At 38.2% G+C, this 14,766-nt stretch overlaps 1 protein-coding gene across 3 annotated transcripts in view; it reads right to left on the bottom strand.

Annotated features, from left to right (window-relative positions):
• Nucleotides 1-14,766, bottom strand: part of Mctp2 (multiple C2 and transmembrane domain containing 2) — a 226,109-nt gene that overhangs the window by 12,864 nt on the left and 198,479 nt on the right. For all 3 annotated transcript variants that reach the window (XM_063249970.1, XM_063249971.1, XM_063249972.1), the window contains one exon: nt 3,319-3,428. In XM_063249970.1, coding sequence (XP_063106040.1) covers nt 3,319-3,428 — 110 coding nt within the window. The remainder of the gene's footprint in view (nt 1-3,318; nt 3,429-14,766) is intronic.

Genomic DNA, 14,766 nt, shown 5'->3' on the forward strand with positions numbered 1-14,766 from the left:
CAACCTCACCTGATTTCTCATCTTGATTGTTTAAAATTTCTCAACATCATTTTGTGAGTTACAGCAGTTCTACTTCATATGAATACACCTTCTAACCTTTTGTCTAGAAAATCTTAAAGGAATGATTTTCCATTCCTCCTACATCTTCTTAGTCTCATCTCCATGGAGATTTGCGAAGGCACACATGGACACAGAGCTTGGAAGGCATAACCCCATAATTATGGAAGATATAATATGCATCACTCTTCTATCCATGCTGTCTACTACAACATAAATGCTGCAACATTGAGTAAAAGGTTTAGTCTGATATTCACATACATTTCTGTTTGTGTAATATTAAAGAAGGTTATTTAAGAAGGTAGAGTAGAGAAAAGGAAATCCAGCTTATTCCAAGCCTATGCAACACCAGTAGGGCTTTCCCAACCAGTAGCGAGGAAGGTTTACTCTAAGACCTTTATGGAAGGCTATTTATTTGCTAGTTGCCAAAGTTGAGTAAAAGTTTTCCTGGTTCTTAAGCACTGAATTACAATAGAATTCCAATAGAGTCACACATGCAATCATACTTGAATGCCCAGCAGGGACTTTAAGGTCAATGAAATAATGAATGGCCAAAGAATTAATAGGAGTTGGGCCTCAGGAGCCTTCCTGTGTTGCAGCTGGGCAGAACAGTACTCTGTTCATGAGCTGAAATCTGCCTCAGACATCTCCACCCCAGCTGTGCCCAGCACAGCTGCCCCTCAGAAGCCCTGTAGAGCTGAGAACTGTTTAAATCACTCGGCCCTCTTCTCTCATCAGACACATTTCCTTTAACATTATCAACTGTACAACAGCTACATTTATGTTGTAGAGACATTTATGACTGCAGACAGTTTTACCAAACAAGATGCTCTTCCTTCCTCGCCCCCACTCCACATCCTCTTTTTCTCCTTGCTGCTAAGACCTCCTTCACTCTTCTCTTTTTTTTCAACACTGACTTTTCGATGCCCTCAAATCCCTGCATAATGTCCTCATCTCTTGCCACGGCCGCTTTCACTACCACCTCCTGTCGCATGGATATCCTGAAATGCCCTAGGTCTTCTGATCTACTTCACGTCTTCAGGTTTGAGTCTGCACAAGAGCTCACACCTACTGAGTCCCCCACTGATCTGGTCTCTGCTGTGCCATCTTTTCTGATTCGTTCAGATGCTGATATGTTATGGTTTCTGCAGGCTTGCCTTCTGTCTGTCTGTCTCTGACATCCTTTCCTAGGCTTGTGAGACCTTTTCGAGCATCTAATCACTACCTTGAACATGTTATATTGAATTCCAGTAAGCTGTCATTTATGTGACCTCATTGAAAACAAGTTCCTAGAGGAACATTACATTCTAGTGTAAGAGTGAAGAGGACAGGCTCAAATCCAAGCTACATGGCTTGCTGTCATCTTGGAGTAGAAATGTAATCACTTTATGCTCTAGTATCCTCTATAAAATGAGATTATTAACAAACCTTATTGCATCATGTTGTTGGAATGATTTCATGAAACTACCTTAGACAACTTCTCAAAGCAGTTCCTATGGGTAAGGATTTAGCACAATGCCCAGCCCATAGCACATTGGTTATTTACCATGGATGCAATTCTTACATTTAGACCAAGTCAGTACATAAGCTCTGTAACTCATAACTGAATAATAAAACAAATATGCAAACACAACACGCTTCTGTTTCTTGCTGTGAAGCATATTTTGGTCAAATACATTTTTGAAGGTAAATTTAGGAATCACTTGTCAATTAGATCCATGAAGAATAAAGCAGATAGATTTCAACATATGTGGGAAAGTTGCATTTCTTTCAATTTTTCTCTCTTAAGTTATTAATAATGGAAAGAATATGTAAATACATTTAGCAATTATCAAATTTATTTAAAGGTTGGTTTTAGCCTTTTATAAAAAACATGTTTATGATGCTGATGGTACATGCACATTCAATGCAATTAGCTGGAACATGCAGCTGAGAAAGAACAGCACTGAGAGTTGTATACTAACAATTTACATTGCCTAACACTAATCATCATTTATTGGATTCCCTGTACTTTGATGTAGAATTCTTTCAACTGGCTTTTAGCACTCAAATGTCCTCCTTAGCCACACAACTTCAAAAACAGTATCTTCTTTAATAAAATTAGAATAGCACCCATACATTGGCCATTAAAGTAAGTTTAATTCTTAGACATATTTGGCACAATTCTGGATTAAATGAAGAAAGAAATCCATTTATAACCCAAAAGGAATGCTTATATTATCCTTGTGCACTAGTGTCAAATGAAGACCAAGTTATGTACATGCAGCTTTAAAATGTACAAAATAAAGCAAAATAAATCATACCATCATTCTTATCTAGGATACCATTAAATAAATTAACCCTTATGCCCGATGTTCGAATGAGGCAAAATATAGATTGGATTTGTGTCAAGTCCAGTATGAGTGTTGTTTTTGCAGATAAAAGTATGAATGTATGGTAGTGCTAGAGACTGAACCTAAGGCGTTCACATGAAGCTACATCCCCAGCTCATTTTTGTGTTTTAAAACAAGGACTAAGTTGCTAAGTTGAACAGGCCATGTTAGACTTGAAATTCTCCTGCTCCAGTCTCCTAGAATGCTGGGATTTCAGCCCTCATCACCCATCCCAGTTCATAACAATGTATTAATCCATATCACACTCATTCATTTGCATGCCAACTGTGACTGCTCTTGCATTTAAACAACAGAGTTTCAATAATTCCATAAAGCCTCAGAAGATGAAAATATTTACTCTCTGACCCATTACGGAGTGTTTGTCACCCCTTGTCCCAAGACATTCATGCTGAGGTAACTTCATGTCTATTTATACACAACACTGCTAGTTGCATAACATTTTTTAGCAAACTGGAAAAACATTCACCAAGGCCTTTACAGAAGCTCAAGCAAAAAAAAAAAAAAAAAAAAAAAAAAAAAAAAAAAAAGACTCCCCTGGAATTCATTTGATTTCTTTCTTATTTTTGAATAATGGAATCTATTTTTCAGTCTGTAATTCATCATCCAAACCACGGTATTTTTGAGAGTGAAACGGGACACTACTAATAGTTATGTCAGGACAACTCATGTAAACTGAGCCATGTGGCTCCCCCCATTCTGAGGTACCACCCAACTAAGCAGCTGACATGCCAAAGCTGCAACATTGGCTTATGAGACATCATCTTTTGTTTTGCTTTTATTTTGGATTTCTGCTCCCATCCCTTCTTCCCCAACATCTCTGTGAGTAGCAGGTCCACTTCAAACACCACAGCACACATTCGGAACTTACTTTTTAATTCTTTCTCCAAAAGAAGCTATTTCCTCCAAGATGTTTTGAACAGTTGACACAATATCCTGTACCATATAGAATCTCTCGATCAGTCCCTTTTTCTCAGATTCCTAGGAAACATAAAGTAAGACATAGCTCAGGGTCTTCCTATTATCATATGATCACAGAAATGGTAGCATGAGTTTTTACCTCTATAATGATTTTAAGAGATGAATTATAGATTCACAATATAAATGTTTACAGATGCAAAAAACAAATATTCTTCATATATTCATCAGCGAAGAAGCTGGAGATGATGGGCAGAAGCCCCTGTGAAGTTCAGAAATGCTCCAGTGGGCAATAATACAGTGTGTTAGAGACACATATAATATGCTTCCAAGGATTGCGGCATCTTAGTCAAATTCTGCTGTATTTTAAGTCAGGGTTTCCTCATATTGCAGGCCTGAGGAACATTTCAATCACCCTTTTGCACCTGCCTCAGAAATAGAGCCAGTACCTGCAGCAGAAGCAATGGGGTCATTATACTGCTGAGTGCAGCCCACCTATGTGATTCCCTAGGTAGGAGGATACCAGTCAGGTGGCTCTGAACTCTTCATGAAGTCAGAAGCAAATACAAGTGAGTCTTCCTTAGTTTCCAGCTCTACATGTAAAATGGAATTAAGTTGTCTAAAAAAAAAAAATGTTACCCTTTACTTTGCATTTAGTCTTTTTTTCCCCAACTAGGAAATGAACCCGGGTCCTTTCCACTGAGCTCAAATCTCAGCCATGGTTTTAATTTATGGACAGTCTTGCTGCTTTGCTAAGTTGCCAAGGCTGTGTTCAAAGTCGTAATCCGCCTACTTCAGCCTACCAGAGTTCTAGGATCACAGGCTATGTTACCATTACTGTGTCCTGCTTGAAAGATCTTAAATCTTTTTTTTTTTCCATTCTAGTTAACTATAGTTGTATACAAACATCAAAAAATATTTCAAATGTCTTAGGAAAAAATGCATATGCTCACAGTCCTGTGAATGTGGTTGTGTCTCAAATCTAGTGAGTGCCCTCTTCGCTCCTGTCTCTCTAGGTCACTAGGGCCACGCACTACATCTGCCAGATGAAACCTACAACCCCTAACAACTCTACAAACCTTCTTTCCTATCTAGAGTTTTACATGGATTAGAATTGTTCTGTATTTTTCAGGTAATGCTTCCAAATTTGGCAGGACATTGCCATAATACCCTCTGTGCGGCAGAAAAGAAAAAAATATCATTTCATCTGGTATTCCTACCTCCATCTAGCTGGGGCCATGAACAGAGAAGGAACATCTACCCTTCTGTAGGGAATACTTGTAAATCCACCAACAAGGTGGACCTGTGAAAAAAAGCACAAACTTTCCTTCCTTACCTGCCCTTGTTTATGAAGTTTTGACTCAAACAGAGCCAAGAGAAAGGCTGCCTCCACCTCTTCACTGAAGGATGCTAAAATGGTTTCAGAAGCTTCTTACCCTCTGGTTTATGCTCTTATCCAATCATCCAGTATACTCGAGCCATTTAACAGAAGGCAGAAACAGACCCACTGTTTCTTCTTACAAAATCAAACCTACAAAATATTTCTACTTTTTACTCCACTTTAAAATTCTTATTTTTTTATCGCTATAACTCTTCACACAGTTTGTTTAAAAAAAAATAGCCATGTTGCCAGAGCGACCTAATTCATGCTCAGCAATCCACTAACATCCATGAAAGGGCACAATGGTGAAAACCCGTCTCTGTCTGTCACATCAGTACCCATGTTTATAAAGGAACATTTGAAAGCACTGGGGAATGTGACCCAAAGGGCAAAAGTGGCTTCTTCCTTTCAGCAGCCTGCAGTTTAGGTCAAAACAATCTCATGGAAAAATGACTTGAATTTCCATAAGGCTCAATTCCATAAAAACCTCCTGCTTCAGTTGTGTGATTTTTAATTTTTTTCCTATGAAAAATATCAAGCACTGTACTAAGGTTCTTGTTGTGAAGAAATCACTGTTAGTATACAAACTAATAGACAATTTTCACAAAGTCTTTTAAGTTTTTATGAATCTTATGTTTCAACTTGAATATTTAGTATCAAAAAATTAGGCTAAAAAGGCCCACAATAGGAACAGAGAATAAAAATAATCATCCAGACTTATATATATTTTAAGAGTAAAATTAATCAAAATAATGTGTTTGAAATATGTATCAACTGAAAACTTGATCTTATTATGTTGGTGGAACTATAAAATTATTTTCACAAATATATTTTTCCAAGTCAAAAACATGTGTGTACCTCAAAATGTATAAAACCAATAATCACATACATGTTCAAATATCTTACTTTGTTTTCTACTTCTATAATCATGTGTCAGGATTGCATCATCAAAAATACATTCAAATGTCATTTTTTCACTTCTAGTATTTCATAAAATTGTTCATAATCAACTTCAGTGCTGTACCTAATGATCATTAAACTGACATCTTAATCGATTCTACTGTGGAACATAACCAAGAAATACTTTCTCTTAAAGGAATTAGTACCATGAAAACTCACACAAAAATGTAATACGAATGTAGAAAATATTCTTGACTATCTATTTTAACTACTAAAATATGTATATTTTAGCTGTACTATTAAGAGCATTACACTTTTGTTTGTATTCGTATGAACTTTCAAGCAGTTTTCATGAATGACAGATACATCTCTGATTCATTTAAACATTTGACAAAATTTACTCTGAAAAATCAATGGCTTCTCAATGTCTTTCCATTCCTAGGCAGAATGTACTTTTATCCTATTAAAAAATCAAAATATTTTCTTCGCTGCTTTGACATAATCTAAAGTGTAAGTTCAGAATTGATTTTTCAGAATTTAAAAATCAAACCATACATAGCATTTGACTTCAGAATCAATTCTGGGCCATTTATGCCCTGCTTTTGTAAATAAAAAAAAAAATCTATCATCTCTTTACCTCACTTCCTTTCATGAATAGCTTCTAATGGAGATTTTACTTTATCAGCCATTTAAAAATATCTAAATGACAGTGACTGGAGTGCATGAGAAATTTTAAAGATTTCCTTTTTGTGTTTGAGTCTGAAAGCTGTAGGGCTTCTGTAGGTCAGGAATAGCAAACCTATGGCACACGTGTCGCAGCCAGCTGTTTACCACTGACAGCTCTAAAAAGTTCACCATCGCTGGTCTAGGTTAGCTGAGAACTTCTCAAAGGTTCAAACGTTCCCCAAATCAGATTAATGATGGTCAACAACATGGTGTATACTGTTATGCTAAAACTAGCATTTGATATAACTGAAACAAAATCTTCTTATGTCATATTGTACATATTGTACCAATATGATGTCTATAAATGTAATACTACAATTTTAATTCAATTGATTGGGCAAAAGCAGTGGGGTGGATATAATCCTGAGAAATGAGAGCACTCTCATGTACACATTTGCCTCCTACTTCTAGACACCTTCATTTTGGAAGGATGCCCGATTAACCACAGTGTTATTACGCTCCTGCAGAACTTGTATTCATACCTCCACTACAAAGTTAACCCCCAAACAAAAGTTTAAGTTCACAATAGCAATGCTGATATCAGAGATTTTATTATTTGTGAAATTTACCTGCATGGAGCTGAGGATCTAGCTCAGAGGCAGAATAGAAACTTAGCATATGGAGGCCCTAGTTCAATTTCTAGCATCCTAAAAATAATTACCATTTGCAAATGTATTATTTCATTTTCATTCTGGCTTCTTTTCATTCTCTTGCCAGCACTGTGGAATAATTCTTCATACATTTAACACATAACTACTTAATAATGTCTAAAGCTTCCCCCAAATCATTATGAAATTGCAGTTAGCACTTAAATCATATTACAGAATCAGATCACAGCCATGGAACAGCATGCTGGTAGACTCACGTGGCTGATGGGACAGAGCTAGTTATTAGGTACTCACCACTCTAAAGAAGAAAATAGCTACTCCTGATTGTTAGTTATAACCTCATGTTTTTCTTTGACAACTTTGGTCTATAACTTTATGAGACATGATGGAAATATACAATGAATATTTAAATTTAAAAATAAACAACAGCAAAAAAACACATCGACGTTCCTCCTCTTTTAAATCCTTCCCCTCACTTTGAAGATATTTTATTTCATTGCTCGTGCCACTTTCTGAAGCAGATCTGGGAGTACTCTTTCAGAAGTCTCTTTAGTTTTGCTGCCCTGTTGTCTGTCTCTTGAACCTATCTGAAACCTTTTCACTTCTATGGTCATTTTGACTTTGGAGAAGAGCCAGAAGTCACCCTACCAGGTGGCGTGAATAAGACAGGTAAAGACACAATTAATGTTTTTATAAGGCTGCCTTTCCATTGCATTTAGCATCGTATTTTAAATCATATATCATAAGGATATTCACAAAGTGGGTTTCAGGACTGCTTGAGACAGAAGCAAGAAGCTACAAAATGAAGCAGGGGGTGTTTTGAATTTGCCAATGTGTCTTTTACTGTATTGATATTTTTAAAATTTAAACTAGATCCTCTATTTATAGGATCCATCATCACCAGGGATATAGCTCAGTGGCATAAGCCTTCGCAAGCTCAGGGCTCCAAGTTCCATTACCAGTACAAAAAAAAAAAAAAAAAAATTCCATGTCAACACTGCTACACTAGTGACTGAGCTTTTAGCACATGGACCCTGGGAGAAACACTCTCAACCCAGGACCAAACCATACGAATGATTATGTGAAATTTTTCACACTCTTTGAATTCCAGTTGCATTTCTAGAAATGGAGATCATAATCCTTGCCCTGGTTAGAGTGTTAGAGGAATTAGACATTATCGCATATATAATTTATCTTGTATATTCTTGGTGGTTTTTAAACCTAAGTCCCTTCCATTCAAGAAGGCAACTTTGCCAAGAAGATAAAGAAATAACCTTTTGGATCATTCAAAGAATATTGGGGTTAAGCTTCAAAAGAAATGGTCTTTCAGGACAAGTCCACTCACGTTGCCCTCAGTTGTAGGAAAGACCATCTGGCAATTCTCTATGCCTCACGCTGGCTTTATTTACACATTTCTGATTGAACTGGGGAGTATGGTGATAACAAACAACACTGCCTCTGCCACTGCCATCCAACTGTTCAGGAAAAGTAAGAGTGATTCGTGCAAAAGACACAACCACTGCCACAGGTGCTTACAATTTCTTATAACGTTGAGGCTCTTAATTTTTATCAGGAAATGTATAATAAATATAGGGATAGCCATTGGCATTATTAAATGAAGAAGATAGTTGTGGCTAATATAGTTTTGTGTTACCTTATTTGAAAAGAAATAGGTTTTACTTGTCATTACAAACCTGAAAAAAGGCAGAAGCATAATGAAGATTCACAGGCTTTAAGGTCAATTTGATAAGCAAGTGTGTGTTATCCAATACATCCATGAAGGCATGATGTTTCCCTAACCCAGAAATCAAATGTCATAGGCTCCCTTGTTTTATAAAAAAATATAATAGCTAAAAGAAGTATACTGATTAAAAGATACTGAGAAACTCCCCAACCTGTGCCTGAAACCACCTATGACAGAAAGGTAAGTGTAAGATCACCATTTGAAATTGTTCTTTTGTTTATTAATGTCAAAAGGATTGAGTCTTTTGACTACATTTTCAAGGCAGTTAAATTAACAATGAATATGTGCCTGTGGCATCATCCAGTTGTTCTTTCTTTAAAAATCAAAACTAGGAGGACGGGGAGAACATGGCGGACAGACAACAGCAACTACTGAACGCTCTCTAAAGGCTCGGCTCAGAGGCCAGGAATGATGCGGACTAAGGAGATACGAACCAGTAGAGATATGCTCTGCTGACTCAGGAACGAACTGGGCTGAGAGAATCCAACTTGGAATACAGTCCTGGCGCTAAAATAGGAACAGAAAAATCTCGGTGTGGAGGCTCGACTCCGCGCCATTGGAAACCGCAGTTTGGATTTCCCGCCGCCCGGCGGCCGGCTGCCTCCACAGCGGCTCGGCAAGGAGAGACGCGACCGCCGAGCTCTGGGAACGGGAGTCTGGGAACGGAGTTCCCGCACCATCGGAAACCGCGGTTTGGATTTCCCGCCGCCCGGCGGCCGGCTACCTCCACAGCGGCTCGGCAAGGAGAGACACGCAGAGGCTTGGGAACGGGAGTCTGCGAACGGAGTCGGAAACGTGACGGACAGGGAGGAAGGCTGACTGGTGGCGAGGTGAGCGAGGAACTGACTCCCTACCGCAGGTTGACTCCAGCGGAGGTTTTTCTGGGCGCGGACAGTCCTGTAAGAGCAGGGCGCAGTGGCAACTGCAGCCACACATTCCCCTCTCGGACGGGATTGGTGAAAGGTGCCTGGCCGGAGGGATGCTGCTCGCGGACTCCCTAGGCTGGCCTAACCCAGATCCCAGAGCCTGACGGTGGCCCGGAGGAGCAACCGACTCCCGCGTAGGCTGCCTCCTCCGCAACTCCCTGGGGCGCAGCGGTGAGCAGGAACAACTAGCCAGCGCAATTTGATCAGGCTGTGGCTGACAGGCAGGGAAGCCGGGCCTCCTGTGTAAGATTACATTTTATAAGGAACAGAAAATATGGGGAACGGAAGCAACAAAAAAGGCTCCTCGACCCCCAATCCTGAGAATCAGGCAATAGTGGACACTGCACCAATATACATTAAGCGCCATTTAGAGAGCCTCATAGACCAATTCAGGAATGAAGTTATCAATGACCTGAAGCTAGAAGTATGCAGAATAGTTAGAGAAATGCTAAGCACCACGCAGGAAAAAGCAGATGGTGGAATGGAAGAACAGAAAAAGAGGGGAGAATTGCTTGATGGAGAAAACAGAGAAAGCATTGAGTATGTGAAGCAGGTGCAAAGGGACTATCAAGAAATTAAGAAGTCTACCCAAGACTGGCATAACAGCTTGAAAGAAACTAAGGACAGACTATCTGAATTGGAGGGCAGACTTGAAACATGGGAGAATGAAATGAAAAACTTCTTAAAAATAACAAAGAAACACACAGCAATAATACAAAGACAAGAAGATGATAAGAGGAGCCATAACTTAAGGATTAAGAACATAAAAGAAGAAGTAGGGACACAAACAAGTGAACTACAAAAACTACTCACAGAAATAATCCAGAAGAATTTTCCTAATTTAGCAAAAGGTAAAGATACTCAAATGTATGAGGCATACAGGACCCCAGCTACCTACAACCCTAACAGAGAAACACCCAGGCATATAATAATAAAAATTCCAGAAATTAAATACAAGAACAGAATATTAAAAGCTGTCAGAGACAAGAAACAGATCACTTACAAGGGAAGACCCATCAGAATTACAGCAGATTTCTCTTCACAAACCATCAAATCACGAAGAGCATGGGGAGAAATAATTCAAGCTTTGAAAGATAATAATCTACAGCCAAGATTGAGATATCCTGCACAACTGTCCCTGGAAATTGATGGAAAAACGAGGTGCTTCCAGGATAAAGAGGAACTGGGGGAATTTGCAACCACCAATTCAACCCTACAGAAAGTATTGCAGGATATTCTAAAAAAAGAAAAATACAAAGAACCCAGAAATAGGGGCGGGGAGGCCACAATGAATGGAGCAGAGAACAAAATGAAGAAGACAAACTGACAGCTACTGACAGAAAAAGAGCTCAACAGAAATGAGACAGAGAAGATTGGATGATAGGAACAGCTTTTTTTGGAGAAAATGACATCTTAATAGGTAATGCTGATTTAGTACCATCTTGTTTTGAAGTCTCATCTAGCTTTTGTTCTTCTGTCTCCAATGGTCTAAACAGGTTGTATCTTATTGGATTTTGTTAAGTACGATAGTATAAGAAAAAACCTTTTAAAGACAAGGAGATTATACAGAGACCATTGTTCATTTTCTGTTAGTCGATTCTAAATACTCTATAATGCTGTCATTCTCTTAAATGGATTTACATTGTTTTGATATACTTAATGCTACAGTATATGAAGTTGTACTCAAGGACTTCAGGGAGGGAGTCAATATGGTAACTATTTTTGGGTCAGGATTATCTGGTGGTGAAACACTATTCTGCTTAAATGGTTATGTTTTGATCTGCCCTGTTTCGCTGTTATGCCCTCTTTTTTCTCAATCTCCACTCCATTATTTACTTTTTTATTTTTATCCATTTAATTAAAGGGAAAAATATAGCAGGATATAATATAGTAACCCACTTTGACTTTCTATTATCTCGATTTGAAGCCCTGTGTTACTCTCACCATCTTGTTTTTGACTGAGGTTCCTCTATTCTGTTTTGCTGGATAGTATCAGGTTCGAAAGTTTAGGCATCAGCTGAGAAGATAATGAGATTCATTATAATGCCCATTCTCGTTGACTTTTATCTACTTTTGAAGACCTACAATATCTCCAATGTTTTGGTTTTGTCGGTTTTATTCTTTACGGTTTTGTTCAATTGTATTACAACTAATGATATAGGCAATTCTATTAGAAATAGCGGGAGGCATTATGGTAACCATTGTTGATCACCTTGTATTATGTTTTTATATTATCTATTATGTCCACCCTTTTGACTTGACCGATTCTGTTCTGTTATGTCACATTTGGTTTTACTCTCTTCCAAAAAAGCAACAAGAACCGTGGGAGCAATGAAACCCAAAATGTGTAATAGTCACTGTACAAAAGAGAGGAAAAGAAAGTGCTCTAAACTATATAACTGCATGTATATTTAAATGTATAAGATAGAAAATGATATCACAGAGTTTTATTGGATCATTGAACAGAACTGTCTGCAGTATCATTGTTGGAATGTCCACTCTACAAGCTTTAATTTTGTGACTTGAACAATTATTTCTAAGATGGCAATATGTAATCCATTAACTAGTGATTTCCTACTGCGCATTTTTTTATTCTGTAAATCTGTATAACTTGTACCCCTTCACTGTTTTTTTTTTCTTTCTTTTCTTTTCTCCTTAAATAAAAATTTAAAAAAAAAATAAATAAAAATAAAAATCAAAACTAAGAACATACAGGATCAATCAGAAGGTGAGTTTTTCTTTCCTTAAGGCTCACTACCTTCTTGTGTCTCCAATGAGCACAGCTCTATGTGCAATAAACTAGCTTGGAGCCCCTGGCAGAGAATTAACACTAGTGAGATGAATTTACAACTGAGAATTAATTATATAAGCAGTATGTTACTATAAATCTTTCCATCATGTTCTGATTTAGAAAAACACTCATTTCTCTATTAATTATCTAAGCACAGTCAGACGTATATTCTTGAAAACTGACCCCATCAGGAAAAATCCTTTGGACAAGCTCAAAAAATGAGTAGACTTGTCATTGGATACACAGGATTTCCAAATGCAAACAAGGCAACATTTCTATCTCAAGATCCTCCCAGCAGTTTCCACTACCAAGATGAGAAATGCAAATCTGACTGGAGACAACAGGAAGATGTGTGGTGTGTTTCAATTCCACTGTGTAGTAAGAGCCTGAATTTGAAAGCTTGAAGAATTATAAACATTAGAAATAGGCTGAGTGGCAGTGAATATGAAAAGAAAAATGCAATTATCTGTCACTACTAAGAATAAGCAGCAGTATTTCTAATATATGAGGTGAGGAACTGTTCTTTGGGAATCCCGACTTAATGCACTGGGAACTGTCTCCAGGATGACTTCCCATGAGACGTTTTCTCGGTATGCAGAAGCACCCACAGATAGAAAGAGAGACAGAGACAGAGAAAAACAGAGTATGTGCAAGCTACGGTACAAGCTATTAAAATGTGGGAGGGAACTTGCACTTTTTTCTGACAAGTGTTTCTTTCTCAAATAATTCTTTTACTTTGTGGAAAAAATATACAATAATGTTGAGGGTTTTACAAATTTCTGCCTGGTTTGCTATGGCTCTAAGTACTTGTTGTTTATATAAAAGTCCTTACACACTATGCTGGTCTTTACCCACGTGTGTGCCTGGCTTACAATGTGAATCTTCTCTAGTAGCAAATGAAAGTTTGAAAAGTAAAAGGAAGGAACAACATCAGGAAGAAAATACTGGCAACACAAAAATTGGCAAAAGTTTAAAAAATATTTGGAATTTACTTCCAGGTGAAATGATTTCCCTATAGTTTCTCCAAGCCAACTGACAGAATGACATGCCAGGAAAGGTAAAGAAGGTGGACAGTTTTCTATAGCTAGAAGCATTATAGATAAACACACAACTAACCTGGAGGGGCTGACTTTGTTGTATGCATCTTTTAGCTTTCTTCCAGGTTAGTCCAAGGAGAATATAGGATGCAATATTTTTGTGACCAAGAAACACTACAAGTAAATATTACCCAGAAATGTGACTGATGGATTAGCTTCTATTAGTACACGTGAATTTCCTAGGACTTCTTTATTGCCCTACAGAGTTTACAGCACATGAATGTGTAGAATGGCATGCACCTTGTGTCTGGTCATAGTCTTTGCACCCCTGTTTTAGCTTTCATTCACTGTAACAAAATAGTTGAGAGAAACAACTTAAAACAGGACAGAGTTATTTTGGCTCATGCTTCCACGGGCTTCAGTCCATGGGTGGCTGACTCCACTCTCCCTGAGCCTGTGGTGAGATGTTACCTTGGGTGACCATGGCAGCACAGTGGATTGATGATTACTCAGAGATGAGACACAATCTGAACGGGGAGGAGCCCAGAGGGGTTATCTCACCCAGAAGCAGCCAGCATTAGGGAGACTGTCAGGAGTAGTACCAAAGCCCAAAACTCTCTGGCTTTTCTTTAGAATATCAGTTTAAGAGAAAAAACAAAACAGAAAAAAAGCTGTATGGGAAAGGAACTATCTCTAGACTAGGCAGTGTTTTGGGAGAAATGAGCCAGATACCTGTCTCAGTAATCTAAACTTTTAGTTGGTTAACTGCATTTTGGTTTAAGCATTTATTCCTAAACCAAGTCCCCCCACCCCGCCAAGGGAGGTGCAAACATCATGGGAGTGGGGTGGAGCAGGGGAAAGTCAAGGGAGCAAAGGACCAGAGATAAAATAAACTCCCTGAAGTCACACCTTCATTACACAGTACCTTCAAGCAGGTCCTACCTACCAAGTTTCCATCACCTCCCAATAGTGCCAAACCATTAATCTATCAATGGATTAATCTACTGATTAAAATTGGAACACTTAAGGTCCAGGCATCTTCCAAAAGCTGTCCCTCTAACACTGCCACATAGGGGATCAGTTCTCTCACACTGGAGCTTTGTGAGGATGTTTTGCATTCAAATCAGGAGAGGCTGAAACAGAAAAACAATATAGGGGGAACAGATGAATAAATTAATGGTATGTTTCCTTTATAACACTGTGGTACATAAAAATAAGACTGAAGTCAGAAGACCTGGCTTTTAGTCTTGCAAGTATTCTGGGGAACCTCAGGCCAATTAGTTAATAC

This window comes from Cavia porcellus, unplaced genomic scaffold, assembly GCF_034190915.1.
Source record: "Cavia porcellus strain 051 isolate PalLab524CR breed Dunkin Hartley unplaced genomic scaffold, mCavPor4.1 scaffold_6, whole genome shotgun sequence".
Lineage (NCBI taxonomy): Eukaryota > Metazoa > Chordata > Mammalia > Rodentia > Caviidae > Cavia > Cavia porcellus.